We start from the raw sequence: 18,632 nt of genomic DNA on the forward strand, positions 1-18,632 counted from the left end.
GTTTTTATTCAGATTGACTTTAATATTTGTTTTTGCTTGAAACGAGTGGCGGACACTCGAGTAAATACTCGGGTGGAAGGGAATTATATTTCAACAAGTTAACACGGGTCACTCGACTGCTGCGTCCTGATTCCCTTCCGAGCCTGGTGCTTCGGGGATTTTTAATCAAAGGCTCTTCGGGTCAAAATGAACTTACCTTTAAGAAGCTCTGTGGACAGTGGAAGAATTGCACTGCAATATATAGTAATGTGTAAATGGTAAATACTTCCCGCCGTCTTTAACTGTTTTCCTTATAACAGCGTTTCCAATAATTTGCCACGTCGGAAATTAAGCAAAATGATAAATACGTCTATGAGAAATCGCTTCCTGGTGACCATCAAATAAACTGCAAAGGCCAGGAATATATCGCCAGTTACGGGTTTTCATGTTTCAGAGAAGGAAAATGAGAGAGAGAAAAAAAAAGTTCCTGGTATCCACGCAGCCCTGTCATTCAGCGCCGGCCTCATCATCATCCGGGCTGACGAAAATAATGCAATTCTAGGAGTGTCTGATCGGGAAGGATGAATTTTTCAAACAATGTTAACACGTTTCCAATTAAAGACACGCCGGGGTAATCCGGTGGGACCGATTACGTCTGCAAATAGTCAGTAAAAGGCTGGGAACAATCTAACGAAAGTTACTGAACAAAAGGTTGCCAAGTGGACTTTTATTGTTAACCACCCACCCACCTCAAGTCGATAACATTATATTGAACTACCACATGCATCATTTACTATATAAGGGCCTGCGCTTGGAGGCACCACTGAAATGGTGTAGTTTATGGAATAAAGTGCACACCGAGAAGAATTATATATTTTTTGAGCAACTGTCCATTTTTTCCCGAACGGTGACAGGAAAAAAGCCACGAGTTGCAAAGCGAGAGCAACCAGGATCCATTTGATCATCCATTGTTTAAAGGTATGTGTTTTTTCTCTTGAATAGACATCCAATTGAAATAGATATTTTGAAATTATTTGACTACAGTTAGGCAAAACAGAGAATGCTTAATGCTATTTGTCTGATCGTGTTAGCTATCCCTTGTAAAATAACATCAGTGACCATTTATCAAATGTGTATCCTTTTTTAAAAGTTTAGTCGGATATACTCAACAAAATGCTCATTAGTGAATAATCGGCCGAGCTTTGAATTATGTTTTATGTAGTATCAGAAAGTTTAATTTCCATTCCCGGAAAACCAATAAAGGGTTTACTGCAAACGAAAGTGATGCATGGTTATGGGTGGGTTGGCATAACCTTGAGGTTATCTAACCAAAGCTGTTAAAGATCATCATGTTGGTTTCCTTGCTCTTTCAGTGTTATCGGTCGAGGTTTGGAGGCTGTAATCTTTCTTCAGAAATGAGCGGACTGAGATTGCCGTTATTCTTTGGACTTATGTTTTTGATAGTCAGAGCTGGACATTGTAAAGAGAGGACAGATCTCATGAAGTTGCGGGACGACAAAACTCTCTTTAACTTGATACTGGAAATCATAAATCAATTACAGAAACACCGCGAGGAGGAAGCCAATGAAGTTATGTATCTCCCACATCAAGTCGACCATGTATTTGATCCTCAGGAGTTACCTGACTATGATTTAACTCACAAGGAGAAAGTTGGTAAGTGTCTTGGATTTATTGATTCGCGTTATTTCTTGATCTATTTCGCAATCTATGTTTTGAGAGTGTGAATCGTACTAATATTGATATGTGTATTACAGATATTTTTTCAAAAAAGTGTGAATTGACGATTCTGTGGGGGGGCGGGTCATTTTTAATTTTGGTACGCGCTAGGTAACATCGCCGTGCTCCCGTGAGAACGCGAGTGGTCAGTAAGTCAGCTTGCACATCTAACAGACACGAAGTGATGCCGACAGGAGGGTGGTTTCACACCGAAACCCGGAGGTAAATGAATTCAGAGGAGAGAAGCAAAATCAAAATGATAAATCAGCACAAATGCAGCTCCGCGCATTTTATGAATGGATACAGTCTGACCAGGGTGACTTGAGGACAGAAGTCCCGGGGTTTTCAGGCGAATGGGAAACCCGCCTGCCTTTGTTGTTTTTCTTGCAAACACCGCAGCGCTACAGTTGCTTTTCAGACCGCCGTCGTGATGAGATGCGTTTTACGTTTATCAGGCAACAGGCGAAAATTGTTTTCCCGTACAGTAGTGCATTATTTTTAGAGTTGCTTATCCGATTGGAAGCGAGAGGAGATAGATGAAAGATTAGAGCAATTATATGTAAGGCAATTATATAGAGAGTGCCCGTTTTATAGCAAGCTGATGCCGGTTTGGATGCCTTTACTTGGGAGCAATTGAAAAGGCTGGGCTTGTTTTCCATAAGAGGCATAAATAGATTCAATACAGTATTTTTCTTTGCGGTAGGGGTATAAGACAGCATGGGTTTAAGTTAAGAGGAAGGATTTTTAAAGGGGATTTGAGGGAAATGCTTTTTTACACAGAGCGGTTGATAACTAGAACTCATTGCCAGAAGCGTAGGGGGAAATCAATGATTACATTTCAAAAACATTTATAGAAACACGCATAGACAGGGCACAGAAAGACACTGACCTTGCGTGAACAAATGGGATTAGTGCAAATGGACAAACGCGTTGGCATGGATACGGTGGGCCGAAGAGCTCGTTTCAGCACTGTAACTAGCAAAATTTGAAGTTACCCGCTGATCATTGTCGATCGCGACTGAGGCGCTGCACTTTATTTAAAGCTTTTAGAATCCGCTGTTCTCCGACCTAACATCGAAACAAGGGGAAAGCTGTTTCGTTCGCTGTTTTGCCCTCCAGTGGAAAGTATTTTCCACTGAGCTAATTCTTTGAATAGTAAATGGCTGGAGTCGATGTTTTTACGAATCTATCCATTTTAAGAACAAACCTGAAAATATCCGTTCAGTACACAGCTACATCGACCCCACGGTAAAATCAATAAAAAATCTCCAGCCCCGAATTATTACAAAATCTAATTGGTTACGTTACTGCTAGTAGATGCTGTCACTAAGAATGTACACAATATATCATTTTCCTACAGAAATAGTACCCAGAGATCTCAGGATGATGAAGGACAAGTTGCTAAAACACTTAACAGGTAAGGTCCTTTCCGTGTTTTTTCCGTGGTCGTCAACATTTCTAACTATCAGCTGATTTTAATCGACTGCTAATGTTGTTTCAGGACCTCTTTACTTCAGCCCCAAGTGCAACAAACACTTCCGCCGGTTGTACCACAATACCAGGGATTGCAACATACCATCGTGTAAGTGCTTCTGCGTTACGGTCACATCAGCAAGAACTAACTTTTTAACATGAACGGTCGCTTTAGATTGATGCGTAAATTTGTTGCTGGCATTCTTTTCAAAATGCTTTGAACTTGTGGGCACTGAGGATACTGGAAATATGAAAAGGTATTTCAGGTGCACAGTCTTTTGCCAGGGATTCTTGATGGACCCATTGCTTGTTATTGGGGTAATTGGACCCAAGCTGCCTGATCTTTAATTTTATATAGTAGTGACATTTCTGAAAGGGCCTTCTGTACAGTTAGGTGGAGGAAAGGGCTTGGAGAATCTATAATTGGCATTTGCTCCCTGGACCATGTCCCATTCTGGCACTTACCCACAACAGAATGATGACTGATTAATTTGAAAAGATTAAAGTTCCATTCTTATTGACATTTAGCAGTATAATTTCCACATGAATATATAGTTACTGGAAGTTAGTATAGCTCCAATTGAGCCAAATCTAACTTCAGATCTCATTATTTTAGACAGTTCGGGAATGACTTGATTCCAATCCAGTATAATGGGTTCTGAAAGAACCGTAGACACTTCCAGGGATGGGAGCTCAGTTGGAGGGTTTTGGCAATTAAGGAAAACTTAACAGAATTTCAGAAGCCATTGCTTCATTGACACCATTTGAGTGAAACTGTAGTTTGGATGGCTGCACGTATTTGGTATGTGAGAGAAAAACTGGAGCTCCCGAGAGAAAAAAAAACACGTGGTCACAGGGAGAAAGTGCAAAGTTCACTCAGAAGGCACAGGAAGTCAGGATTTAACTGAAACTGCCAGAGCTCTTCTAGCCCAGACACTATGACTCCTTGAAATACTTTTATTGGAATGATTCATCATTGGAGAAAAGAAAATATCTCAAGAGGACAAGAACATAAAAGCAGTATGTGATGCTAAAGCATTGGTCAGACAGCACTTCAGTATTGAGAAACAATGTGCTGGCACTGGAGATAGTCCAGAGGAAGTTCATGAGAATGCTTTCTGGAATGAAAAGGTTAAGGCAGAAAGAGCATTTGATGGCTCTGTGTCTGCACTCACTGAAGTTCAGAAGAATGAGGGGGGATTTCACTGAAACTTGCCAAATATTGACAAGTCTAGATAGAGTGGATGTGGAGAACATGTTTCCAATAGTGGGGGAGTCTAGGGCCAGATGGCACCGCCTCAGAATAGAGGACAGTCACTTTAGAACAGAGATGAGGAGGAATTGTCTTAGATAGAAAATGGTGAATCTGTGGAATTTATTGCCACACACATTTGTGGAAGCCAAGTTATTGGGTATATTTAAAGCAAAGATTAATGGATTCTTGATTAGTAAGGGTGCATAGGTTACAGGGAGAAGGCAGAGAATGGGGTTGAGAGGGTTAATAAATCAACCATGATGGAATGGTGAAGCAGACTTAATGGACTGAATGGCCTATTTCTGCTCCTTTGTCTTATGGTCTTAAAATGAATGCCCATAAATAGTACAGCCAGTGAGAAATTTAGAAGAGTACCGCAGAACAACAGGCCTTTAGGCCCACCAAATGAAACTCGTCCCACCTGCCCAGGTGTGGTCCAGTAGAAACAGGCATTTGTAGTTATTTAATCAGAATGATAATGATATGATCAGTGAGTCACCAGACAGGCTGAAGGGAAATGGACCAGATCACTTAAAGAAGAAACCATGCTTCTCCAGCTACTTCTGAAGGAGATGCCAATGGAAGGGACAATCTTCTTGGAAGTGTGTGAATGTAATTTATTACCTGTGCTTGTTAGTGTTTGATGACATTTTCTTCCCACAGATTTTGCAAGATGTGCCAGGCTTCTCACTAGATTGGCGGCCAGCCCGTTGTGTGCAAAAGGATAAATGGTGAGTGTTATCAAGCTGAAAAGCAAGTCTAGTACAAAGTTTTTGTGAAAATTCAGTGGGTGAGAGATCAAGTTGACAGACTGAGGCACACCTGTGGGAAGAACAGTTTGTTTAGTTGGTACATCTTGCATCACGTCCCCACCACGTGCTTATCATATAGGGAGACCCTTTGCTTAACATGCTAAATGCTGCCCTCAGATTAATCACCCACTTCACATGTAAAACTTTAGTGCTGCTTTCAATTCAGTCAATTTGTTTCATTCAGTGAATGTGTAAATAACCTCTCTCTCATCCAGCATAATCAACATTTGAAGTCAAAGTCAAGCACTTCATTTTTAATTTTTTTTTCCAAAGATCCACAAGTAATGAAACAAGTGTTTCTGTGCTTAGGTAGAAGTGTACAGTTTCATCCTGATTAAATTACAAATGACCCAATGCCATTGCATTGAATAATTACTCAAATCCAAACAGGTAGAGCTTCCCAATGCCTTTGCCATCATAATGTTCTCTGGGTTTGACAAGGCCACACTAATTACCATGGCTACAATTCAATAATAAATTGATAATGATTGCATCATTTGTTGCACTCATCATGGTACACAGCTTTATAATGAATTGTTCATCCCACACACTTTGAAACTGGAAAATCTAGCCTTGAATACCTACAATGGATTTTGAAAAATACTTCTACCTCACAGATCAAAGGGAGGCACAATTCCATTGAGTGTTCAGATATACAAGGTAGAAAAGGATATAAATTTGAAAAGAGAAACACTGAGCGTCATTCCCATTTATAGAAAATGATGCTATATTTTTGTGTCTCCTCTAACGTTATATAACTGACTTCCATTGTGGAACCAACAAGTGCCTGTAAAGTAGTGGCGATAATATCAACCTCAAAATAAAATTAGCAGACACAGGAACACAGTAGGAAACAAGATTTTATAAATAAAACAGGACTATTCTACCTATCGTATGTGTGCCTTTAAAAAAAGAATACCAGCCTTTTCCCAACATTGCATTCTAACAGGTGTATCATTGAGAATGACAGTTTTTGCCTTGGTAATCCTTGCAGTGAGAATAAACCTTATAGTTCTTTTGGTGGGATAAAACACCTTTTTCAGATCTTTAATCTTTCTATTAATTATTTTACATTTATGTCCACCATCCCAGTACCCATTTTTACAGTTTTGCTGAGGAAAATAAGTCCTCTTCATATCCTTATAATTTAATATAGTTCACCTTAAATAACCATCAGACTTAACTTTTCATTGAAAACAAACCCAGCCTATATAGTCTTCCCTTATGACTGCAAATTTCCAAGGCTGACAAAATGCTGGTAAATCTTCTCTGCAGCCTCACCAGTACAATCACATCATTCTTACAATGCAGTGTCCAAGGCTGTTTGTATCCACTACACTTAGGTTCAATGAGTGTTATAAAAGTTCTCTCTTTTTCATTTCATGCTCTACATACAAACAGAAGCATCCAAAAATCCTTTTAAACCACCTTGTGGATCTTTTTGTGTTCTGCTTAAGAATCTGAGGAAAGATCCCTTTGTACCCCCACACCACTCAAATTTAAGGTATTTTTTGTTAGCTTTCTGCAGCTTTCAAAGTTGTGCTCTGACAGATTTTTGCATCTTCATTAGCTATGTGTGAGGTACCAGAAGAATGCAGGGTAGCTAATGTTGTCCTGTTGTTCAAATACTATAGAAGGGATAGCCCGGAAAATACATGCCAGTGAGCCTTGCTTCAGTGATGGGGAAGATTTTGGGAGAAGATACCAATAGATAGGAATTATGCTTAATTGGAAGAGCAGGAACTGATAAGGAGTCAGTGTGTTTTTGTGCAGAGGAGATCATGTTCACAAATCTGAGTTTTTTGAGGAGGTACCCAAGATAACTGATGACTGTGTAATGAAAGACATGGACTACCGGTATTCAGTAAAGGCTTGGGTAAGGGTTGGCATCATAGGTTACTTGTGTGGTTAAGCCATAATGGATCCAAAAAATATTGAGGAACTGAGTCCAAAATTCACTGGGTGATGTGAAGCAGAGGATAATGATGAAAGGGTGTTTTTCTGATTGGAAATCTGTAACAAGTGGTGTACCACAGTGCATTGCTGCTTGAAAATACATATAAATGACTTGGTTAACAATATGTGATCCAATTAGTAAGTTTGAAGACAAGAAGAAAATTAGTGGAGCTGTATATTGCAAATGTAGTTTTCTGAGGACACAGCAGCACATAAATTAGTGGAAAAATGAGGTAGCAGACGGAATTTAATCCAGTCAAGGTAATGCACTTTGGAAGGTCAAACTCCAATGGGATACAGTAAATGGCAAGGAGTGTTGATGTACAGAGGAGGTTTTGAGTGCAAGTCCCTGAAAGAGGTGAACAATTGAAGAGGCAAGTGAAAAAGGCATTTAGTATACTTGTATACCAGTAAGAAAATTATTGGAATATTTATAGAGTTCTGATTGCTACATTATAGAAATGATGTTTTGGCAGTTGGGGTGAACTTTTGGAGGTGTATAAAATGATGAAGGGCAGAGATAAGATAGATAGTCTTTTCCCTAGGGTAGGCGAGTCTGAAATCAAAGAGTTCAGGTTTATGGTGAGAAGGAAAGAATTCAAAGCAGATCAGAGGAGTAAGTTTTTGACACATTGTTAATTGTCTAGAATATGCTGCAGCACAGTGGTAGAGACAGATACATTTAAAATGTTCAGAAGACACTTGAACAGGTGTTTAGATGGGAACGATGAACATTGAGACTAGCGCAGGTTAATGGGATGAGTGTAGATACGTGTCATGGTCAGCTTGAATGAGGTATGTTTCAGTGGTGCATGATCTGACAATTTTTTAATTCTGTCCACATTCAAACTTTCCTGGATTAATTCCTATTTGCAGCCTTTCTGAATTCCTGACGAGATGATCTGTATCTTCCTGCAGGCTAAAGCATTCCTCCTGTCAACCATATGGTGAAATATGCATCACTTACAAACTTCCTTACCACGCACACGAAACTTGTGAAATCCAAGGGACTGTGTACAGACCCCGATGATTATAGGCTTCCAGCTCTAAAACCCACCCAACCAGTAACTATTAGCCTTTGCTTCCTGCTAGTGAATCGATTTCAGATCTAATTCGCCATAGATCACACTTCATTTATTTTTTGACTTGATCCCATATGGGGTATTGTCAAAAGCACTGCTAATATTAATGCAGACTAGATCAAATGCAATAGCTTCATCAGCACCACAAAGACAGGTACAAATTATTTATTAAGTATTTATGTTTGTCCCAGTTTAATTTCTGAACATTAAATCCATGAATGCCTTCCATTTGTTGCACTAACTTTATATGAAGTCCAAAAGATGGTGTCTATGAATTTTAGCAATTCTGACTACTCCAAACACATGGGATGTTTGATTCAGATACACAATCCATGAAAGGGGCTTAGAGTATGAAAAAAATGTTGAACAGGTAGATCTTTCCAATTTTAAGAAAGCCTCGATTGGCTGGGCTTGTTTTTGTTGGAGTGGAGGAACTATCCAAAATTGTGAGGGGCATTGATATGGTGAATATTGAATTTTTACCTTTTAAAGAATACAACTAAAACCCGAAAGCACAGGATTAAGATGAGGAATAAAAGCGATAGAGGGGATGCAAGGAGAAGTTTATTCACCAGAGCATGGTGACATTTGTGTCATAGAGTCATAGACCACTACAACACAGAAACAGACCCTTCGGCCCATCTAGTCCATGGAAAACTATTAATCTGCCTAGTCCCATTGACATGCACTTAGACTGAAGCTCTCCATACTCCTCCCATCCATGTACCTATCCAAGTTTCTCTTTAATGTTGAAATTGAATCCACAACTACCAATTCTTAGCACCCTGTGAGTGAAGAAATTCTCCCTCATCTTCCCCTTAAACATTTAACCTATCACCCATAACCTATGACCACTAGTTGTAGTCTCACCAAACTCCAGTGGAAAAAGCCTAGTTGCTTTTACCCTATCTATACCCCTCATAATTTTGTATGCCTCTATCAAATCTCCCCTCATTTTACTATGCTCCGCAGAATAAAGTCCTAACCTATTCAACCTTTCTTATAAATTCAGGTCCTCAAGTCCTGGCAACATCCTTGTAAATTTTCTTTGCATTCTTTCAACATTTCTGACATTTTTCCATCTATTACAAGTGTCAGGCTTCTACTGCTGTGAAGCTTTCTTTTTTTTTCAATCTTCTTATTGATTTTTTAAAAGTGTATATACAAACAGGAGGAGAATATCTCTAGTATATATGTCAATAACAGTACATACAGAAGGTAAAATAAACAATATCAGAATCACACGTAGTGTTAATCAACAAAGTATAAATTTGATATAGAATGTATAATACAGAAAAAAAGATTGTAATTCATTCTCCTCTTATCAATTTATGAAAAAAGGAAGGACTAATAGAAATTTTTATATAAAAAAAGAAAAAAAACTGTTCTAAATAGGGAAAAAAAGGACTGGGTTAGGGTCCTTCCATTTAAGTAAAATGGCTTTCCTAGCCAATAAGTTTGAAAAGGCTATCATCCAATGGAATAATCCCAAAAATAGCTGTAAATAAGTTTAAAATCTTATCAAAAGTGCTGGATCTTCTGAGAAGCTAATATCTAATTTACTTTACTGCCTCATTTTGAATGTCAATCAATTGACCCCTCTGAACCAATTTCACGTGCAGAAACTTGTCAAAGTCCTTGCTGAAGTCCATGTAGGTTGTATCCGTTGCTATACCTTCAACATTCCTGGTAACTTCTTCGAAAAACTCTATAATATTAGTTAGACATGATGTACCCTGCACAAAGCCCTGCTGAATATCCCTAATTAGTCCATCTGTTCAAATACTTAATATACGTTCCCTTAGAATACCTTCTAATAACTTACCACTACTGATGTCAAGCTTGCTGGCCTATAATTTCCTGGCATATTCTTGGAAATTTTCTTAAGCAACAGAACAACATTAGCTATCCTCAAATCCTCTGTACCTATCCCAAGGTTAAGGATGTTTTAATGTCTCTGCTAGTACCTCTGCAGTTTCTACACTAGCCTCCCACGAGGTCCAAGTGAACACCTTGTCAGGCCCTGGGGATTTATCTACTCTAATTTTCCTCATGACAGCAAACACCTCCTCCTCTGTAACCTGTTTATGGTCCATATCCTCACTGTTACTTTGCCTCACTTCCTATAGACTCTGTGCCCATCTCCTGAGTAAACACAGATGCAAAAAAATCCATTTAAGATCTCCCCCATTTATTTCAGCTCCATGTAGAGATGGACACTCTAATTAAAGGACCAATGTTGTCCTTTACTATCCCTTTGCTCTTTCTATATCTGTAGAAGCCCTTGGGATTCTGCTTCAACTTGTATGGTAGGGCAACCTCATGCACACTTTTAACCATCCTGATTTCCTTCTTAAGTGTTCTCTTGCATTTCTTATACTCAAGTATGTCATTTGCTCCTTCCTGCCTATACCTGTGAAGCATCTCCTTTTTTCCCTTCTTCTCAACCAGGTCTTTAATACCTTTCAGAAACCAAGATTTCCCAAATCTGTTATCCTTGCCTTTTATTCTGAGAGGCACATACAAGCTTTGTACTCTCAAAGTTTCACTTTTGAAGGCCTCTAACTTACCAAGTTCACTTTGGCTGAAAAACAATCTTTCGCAATCAACATTTGCCAGATCCTTTCTGATACCATCAAAATTGCCCTGTCTCTAATTTAGAATCTCAACCCAAGGATCTATCATATCCTTCTCCATAATTATCTTGAAACTAATGGCACTATGATCACTAGATACAAAGTGTTCGCCAGCACAAACTTTTGTCACCAGCTCTGTCTCATTCCCTAATTGGAGAGCTAGTATCACCTTCTGTCTAATTAGGACTTCTATGTACTAATTAAGGAAACTTTCTTGAGCACAGTTGACAAACTCTTTCCCATCCAGCCTTTGTACAGTATGGGAGTCACAGACAGTATGTGGAAAATTAAAATCACCTATCACAAACTTTCTGTTTCTTGCAACACAGTGTGATCTCTCTACAAATTTGCTCCTCTAATTCCTGCAGAATATAGTATAATCCCATCGTTTATTTTTATTTAGAGATACAGCATTAAATAGGCCCTTCTGACCCTTCAAGCCGCACCAACCAGCAAACCCCGACAACCCCAATTTAAACCTAACCTAATCACAGGGCAAGTTACAATGACCAATTGACCAACCCAGTACGTCTTTAGACTGTGGGAGGAAACTGGAGGACCAGGAGTAAACTTACACATTCCACGAGGATGACAAAGAGCTGCCTTACAGAGAATGCTGGGATTGAACTCCAAACACTGACACCCCAAACTGTAATGGTGTCATGCTAACCACTGTGCTACTGTGGTGCCCAAACATGGTCATCCCTTTCTTATTCCTCAGTTCCACCCATACAGCAGCAGTAGACAATCTCTCAAGTCTGTCTTGCCTGTGCACTGCCATGACATTTTCCATGACTAGTAATGCTACCACTCCCTGTTTAATCCCTCCCACTCTATCACAGCTAAAACAATGGAATCCTGGAATACTGAGCTGCCAATCCCGACCCTCCTGCAACTGAACATCACGAATGGCTGCAGTGTCATAATTGCACATGCTGATCCATGCCCAAAGCTTATCCACCTTTCCTACAGTACACCTTGCATTGAAATGTACACAACTCAGAACATTAGAGCCACCATGCTCAACCTTTTGATGACTGACTTTGTACACTAGGCTCAACAACATCTTTTCCCATAATCACTCCACTATCTACTCCAGCACTCTGGTTCCCATGACCTTCTGACTCTAATTTAAATCACTCCATGCAGCACTAGCAAACCTTCCTGCAAGTATATTAGTCCTCCTTCAATTCTGGTTGAAACCGTCCCTTCTGTACAAGAACCACCTTCGCTGGAAGACAGCCCAATGATCTAAAAATCTGAAGCTCTCCCTCTCGCACCACTTCCTTAGCCACATGTTAAACTGTATGATATTCCAAATTACGACTTCCCCAGCTTGGGGCATACGTAGCAATCCTAAGATCACAACCATGGAGATCCTGCCATTTAACTTAGCATTTAACTCCCTGAACTCACTTTACAGGATCCCATCAGCCTTCCTTCCTATGTCATTGTGATTTGGACCACAACCTCTTGAGTCCCCTTTCCACTCAAGAGTGATGTGGAGCTGATCTGACATATCTCTGAACCTGACACCTGGGAGGCAAAATACTATCAGAGATTTTGTTCCCATCCACAGAACCACCTCTCTGTTCCCTAACCAACAAATCCCCTGTCACTACAGCTCACCTCTTCTTCCCCTTCCCTTTCAGCCACAGAGCCTGTCTCAGTGCCAGAGACCTGACTGCTGTGGCTTTCCTCTGCTAGTTCATCCCCACCCCCCAAACAGTATCCAAAGTGGTATCCCTGTTATTGAGGGGAACATCCACATCGATCTCTGCACCGGCTGCCTATGCTCTCTGTCCCCTCCTGACAGTCACACAGTTACCTGTGCCCTCCACCTTGGGTGTAACTACCTCCCTGAATGTCCTGGTGATCAACCTCTCAGCCTCCTGAATGATCTGGAGTTCATCCAGTTCTCATTCCAATTCCTTAAATCTGTCTGCAAAAAGCTGCTGCTGGATGGAATTCTTGCAGGTGTAGTCATCGGAAACACTGGAGATCACCATACCTTCCTACATTCAGCAAGAGGAGCATTCCACTATTCTGACTGACATCCCCACTGCTCTAACTGTGCAATAAGGAAGACAGATAAAATAAATGATAAAAAAAATCTCTACCTACAACCACTGCCCTTATGAGCCAAAGCCTGAACTCCCCACTCCAACACTGGCTCTCACACACAATAGCCGCTCCACATAAACTTAACTTTTCATTGGCTGTTGCCAGGTGACTAATAATACACAACCCAATGTGTCCTTGGTAACTGTGTCACACAGAATGTCGTCATTCTGGAAAAATTGTCTGAGATGGTGAAGGCAGGCACTCTCCTAACATGAATTGCCAAAGCATAGAAGTCAAGGAAGCAACTGCTGTTAGATAGGATTGGAATAGATGGGCACTTGCTGGTCAGCATGGACACATTGACCCAAAGGAACACACAGAATTATGGAGGAACTTCACGTGTCAGACAGCACCTGTATGTTTCTGTGCTGTATCAAGCCTTGGTGCTGAAACCCATTGTACAGTGAGGAAATTATTAAAGATTGATTAATCAGTCTTTAAACTGGAAAGTATATAAGGGTAAATAAAATACATGACATACACTTTTTTTCAAATGATACTGGTTAACTTCATGAGTTTTCTAATTTATTATGGATATCTTTTCTGTACCATCTCCTTCAGCTAGGAGGCTATGTTGGATATGATAAAGTTTTTATTAGTAGTTACATTGCCATTAGTGCAGTGAAAAGGGCAATTCATTTGTAGCAAACAAAACTATTTTTATTTAAGACATAATATCTCTGCTGTACCTAAATTCACACTAATATTTGGGAAGAGAATTGTACATCTAGAATTGGGAACACAGTGAGATACAAGAATGAACTCATGATTTTTTTTTTAACTATAATGGACTGTAATAATTTATCAAACTTTTGTGGCTTAAGTGAACTCTATGGATTGGAACTTGTGCAGTGAAACAAATTTCTGGTATCTGGGGAAACTTTCAATGGAGTCCACAGCAACAGCAGAGGTCTGCACAAATGGAAGGCAATCTCTTACTCCACTCTATTTTATGAAAGTACACCTTGACATTTCAAAAATTAAAATGAATTGCCCTCTGTATGTTCAAATAAATAGTAAAAGATACCAGAATTTGGTATCCATTTTCACAGTTTAAATCACATTAAGAAAGACTTTTCAATAAGAGCTAAAAGATAAAATTATGCCAAAAGCCCAATTGGGGTTTTCAATATGCCCTGGTTAAACATAACCAGAGATTTTAATTTCCCAAATATTGATTGGCATCTCCCTAGACCAAGGGGTTTAGATAGGGTGGAGTTGGTTAGGTGTGTTCAGGAAGGTTTCCTGATTCAATATGTAGATAAGCCTACAAGAGAGGAGGCTGTTCTTGATCTGGTATTGGGAAATGAACCTGGTCAGGTGTCCGGTCTCTCAGTGGGAGAGCATTTTGGAGAGAGTGATCACAATTCTATCTCCTTTACCATGGCATTGGAGAGGGATAGGAACAGAAAAGTTAGGAAAGCATTTAGTTGGAATAAGGGGAAATATGAAGCTATGAGGCAGGAACTTGGAAGCATAAATTGGGAACAGATGTTCTCAGGGAAATGTACGGCAAATGTTCAGAGGATATTTGCGTGGCGTTCTGCACAGGTACATTTGCAATGAGACGGGAAGGATGGTAGGGTACAGGAACCAGGGTGGACAAAAGTTGTTGAAAATCTAGTCAAAAAGAAAAGAAAAGCTTATGAAAGGTTCAAAAAACTAGGTAATGATAGATATCTAGAAGATTATAAGGCTAACAGGAAGGAGCTTAAGAATGAGTCTAGGAGAGCCAGAAGGGGCCATGAGATGGCCTTGGCAGACAGGATTAAAACCCCAAGGCATTCTACAAGTATGTGAAGAGCAAGAGGATAAGATGTGAGAGAATAGGACCTATCAAGTGTGACAGTGTAAAAATGTGTATGGAACCAGAGGAAATAGCTGAGGTACTAAATGAATACTTTGTTCACTACGGAAAAGGATCTTGGCGGTTGTAGGGATGACTTACAGCAGATTGAAAAGCTTGAGCATGTAGATATTAAGAAAGAGGATGTGCTGAAGCTTTTGGAAAGCATCAAGTTGAATAAGTCTCTGGGACCAGACGAGATGTATTCCAGGCTACTGTGGGAGACAAGGGACGAGATTGCTGATCCTCAATGATCTTTGCATCAGCAATGGGGATGGGAGAGGTTCCGGAGGATTAGAAGGTTGCAGTCTCCAACAAAGGGAGTAGAGATAGCCCAGGAAATTATAGACTAGTGAGCCTTACTTCAGCGTTTGGTAAATTGATGCAGAAGATCCTGAGAGCAGGATATATAAACATTTGGAAAGGCATAATATGATGAGGAATAGTCAGCATGGCTTTGTCGGGTCGTGCCTTACGAGCCTGATTGAATTTTCTGAGGATGTGACTAAACACATTGATGAAGGAAGAGCAGTAGATGTAGTGTATATGGATTTCAGCAAGGCATTTGATAAGGTACCCTTTGCAAGGCTTATTAAGAAAGTAAGGAGGCATGGGATCCAAGGGGACCTTGCTTTGTGGATCCAGAATTGGCTTGCCCACAGAAGGCAAAGAGTGGTTGTAGATGGGTCATATCCTGCATGCAAGTCAGCAACCATTGGTGTGCCTCAGGGATCTGTTCTGGGACCCCTTCTCTTTGTGATTTTTATAAATGACCTGGCTGAGGAAGTGGAGGGGATGGGTTAGTAAATTTGCTGATGACACAAATGTTGGAGGTGTTGTGGATAGTGTGGAGGGCTGTCAGAGGTTGCAGCGGGACATGGATAGAATGCAAAACTGGGCTGAGAAGTAGCAGATGGAGTTGAACCCAGATAGGTGTGACTCTTGGCAGTGTGGAGGATCAGAGGGATCTTGGGGTCCTTGTCCATAGGATACTCAAAGCTGCTGTGCCGGTTGACTCTGTGGTTAATAAGTATACATTACATTGGCCTTCATCAATCGTGGGATTGAGTTTAAGACCCAAAAGGTAGTGTAACAGCTATATAGGACCCCGGTCAGACCCCACTTGAAGTACTGTGCTCACTACAGGAAGGATGTGGAAACCATAGAAAAGGTGCAGAGGAAATTTACAAGGATGTTGCCTGGACTGGGGAGAATGCCTCACGAGAATAGGTTGAGTGAACTTGGTCTTTTCTCCTTGCAGCAACATAGGATGAGAGGTGACCTGATAGAGGTGTATAAGATAATGAGAGGCATTGATCATGTGGATAGTCAGAGGCTTTTTCCCAGGGCTGAAATGCCTATCATGAGAGGGCATAGTTTTAAGGCCCTTGGAAGCTGGTACAGAGCAGTTGGTCTGGGGTAGGTTTTTTGTGCAGAGTGGTGAATGCATAGATTGGGCTGCCGGTGATGGTGGTGGAGGCGGATATGATAGGGTCTTTTAAGAGACTCCTAGATAGGTACATGGAGCTCAGAAAAATAGAGGGCTATAGATAAACCTAGGTAATTTCTAAAGTAAGTACATGTTCGGCACAGCATTGTGGGTCAAAAGGCCTGTATTGTGCTGCAGTTTTCTATGTTTCTATACATTTATGCTCAATTTTAAAGCAAACACTTCATCTACTTTCTTAAATACTTTGAGTACAATATGCATAATTTTGTTTTACAGGTGACAACAATAAATTCAAATATCCCCAGAACCAAGAAAAGTGCCTTGGAAAACAACAGGGAAAAATAGATCTCAATACCTTTATAACATATTCCATTGTGAACAAAGATTTATTTTTGCAAACTGATTACTTCCATGAACTCCTCAATGTGCATTTTGTATGTTGTCAACATTGTCTCTGTAATTCTGTACATTCATATAAATAATTTCCAATGTTACAAAAGCTTGTTTAAGAAAATAATATCATTTCAATGTTTTGCTGCCAAAACTGCACATATGCATTCTTGTTCAATAAGTAATATTTGGAACATTATTTGTATTAAACATTGAGACACTCAGATACTGTTCAAGACAAAGCTAATGTATCCTAAATTTACTGTAGGATTTTCCATGCTGAAGAGTGCTGGCTATCTCTACTTTGTTATACATAATGCTAATGCATTTAAATCCATTTGCCTCATCGTAAATACAATAAAATGTTACTATGGGAATGATTAGGATCCCCGTGTGTTCGAAGAGTTAAATTATGATTTGCATGACATTTTTCTTGCCTTTCTCTTTCCAAATTTTAATATTTTAAACCAACACAGTCTGGCTTGTACTGTGTTTAAGATTTACATTCTCTGAACTAAAGAAAAAGAGGTTGTCAGCAGTTATCTTTTGTCTAACAGTGGAGTGTCATTTATACAGAAATATACAAGCTAATGTCATGAGTCACTGTACATAAGGTTTATAAACATTCCAGCTAATGTGCAATATGTAATGTATATATTGTAAAGACCTGAATATATATCAGTTATAAAATAAAGTGTTTGGTATTTGACACAGACTGGACTGAGTGCCTTTTGTATACATTCCTGGGTCATTACAACATGGTTTCAAGCCATGATTCACTATAGGAGACATCTGTTTTTTTAAACTTCACACAGACCTTGGTTTACCTAAACGGATGTACCTTTTATAAACTAATTCAAATAAGTATTCATGCACAATATCAATTAGGAGGCAATATATAATGGAGCCATTATCATTTGTTTGAAGTATGATGCAAGCAGGTCTCTAAGAAAGGATAACAATTGGGATCATATTACGTTGTCTATTTTTACTTCCTGTATTTTGGTACATTTGTACTTAATATCGACTTTGAAATTCACATCCCTGTCTACTATCAACTTCTCAATCCATTGGGAGTTCTGTCTACACTATAATTTGCCATCAGATCATCAGATATTTCTCAAAGCTAAAGAATAAAAACTCTAGTTACTCTGGGTGTGTGTTCCAGCATGGTGTGATCTTTTAACACGTTTGCAACAAAAATATAGTAGAATATTGTTATTTCTAGAGTAGCCATGTATATGGCACCAATGATGAGCTTGCCTTGCACTGTCAGGGTTGGTTCAATTAGTCATACTTCAATTTCTTAGTCATTTATGTGGTGCTACTTCAAAACAAAACCTCCTTAGGATCTGGTGAGACTTGCTAGTGAGATTCACTTAACGGGAGCCAAGACCTGGAATGAGAGACTCAAGAGCTTAAAAGATGTAGGTTCAGGACGTCCTGGTTATCAGGATTCCCAAAAAGTTATTTTTCCAATTTTCTAGTTAATAGTTGATTGGTTAATAAGCTAATTAACTGCAGCCAATAAAAAGAAGTTAAGGTCAAGCAGATTGGGCCTTCTAGAGCACCCATGTGGGAAGGGGCTGCAAATATACAAGCTAATGTCATGAGTCACCGTACATAAGGTTTATAAACATTCCAGCTAATGTGCAATATGTAATGTATACATTGTAAAGACTTGCATATATATCAGTTATGAAGGAAAGTGTTTGGTATTTGACACAGACTGGACTGAGTGCCTTTTGTATACATTCCTGGGTCATTACTACATGGTTTCAAGCAGATGCGATCTCACTAACTCTCTCCCCACTTGGCCTTGGACCAGCTCGACAAAAGCAACAACTACATCGGGTTGCAGTTTAACTTCAGTCCTTGCAGGCTTCAACATT

General features: G+C 39.6%; 1 protein-coding gene across 1 annotated transcript; it reads left to right on the forward strand.

Moving 5' to 3' along the window:
* The first annotated feature begins 854 nt into the window (after positions 1–854).
* On the forward strand, positions 855–17,365 carry alkal2b (ALK and LTK ligand 2b). Its single transcript, XM_063071369.1, has 6 exons — positions 855–957; positions 1,353–1,653; positions 3,077–3,133; positions 3,218–3,298; positions 5,108–5,175; positions 16,627–17,365. The coding sequence occupies exons 2-5, from the start codon at positions 1,395–1,397 to the stop codon at positions 5,170–5,172; spliced, it is 462 nt and encodes a 153-aa protein (XP_062927439.1). The 5' UTR covers positions 855–957; positions 1,353–1,394; the 3' UTR covers positions 5,173–5,175; positions 16,627–17,365.
* Positions 17,366–18,632: the final 1,267 nt, after the last annotated feature.

The sequence above is a fragment of the Mobula hypostoma genome, chromosome 2, assembly GCF_963921235.1.
Source record: "Mobula hypostoma chromosome 2, sMobHyp1.1, whole genome shotgun sequence".
In the NCBI taxonomy this organism is placed as follows: domain Eukaryota; kingdom Metazoa; phylum Chordata; class Chondrichthyes; order Myliobatiformes; family Myliobatidae; genus Mobula; species Mobula hypostoma.

What these genes read in the sequence shown, in the direction of transcription:
- alkal2b (XM_063071369.1), top strand. Translation starts at nt 1,395, where the DNA reads ATGAGCGGACTGAGATTGCCGTTATTCTTTGGACTTATGTTTTTGATA. An exon ending in GTTGCTAAAACACTTAACAG is followed by an intron (nt 3,134 to 3,217) that starts GTAAGGTCCTTT and finishes ATGTTGTTTCAG; the next exon opens with GACCTCTTTACTTCAGCCCC. An exon ending in GGATTGCAACATACCATCGT is followed by an intron (nt 3,299 to 5,107) that starts GTAAGTGCTTCT and finishes TTCTTCCCACAG; the next exon opens with ATTTTGCAAGATGTGCCAGG.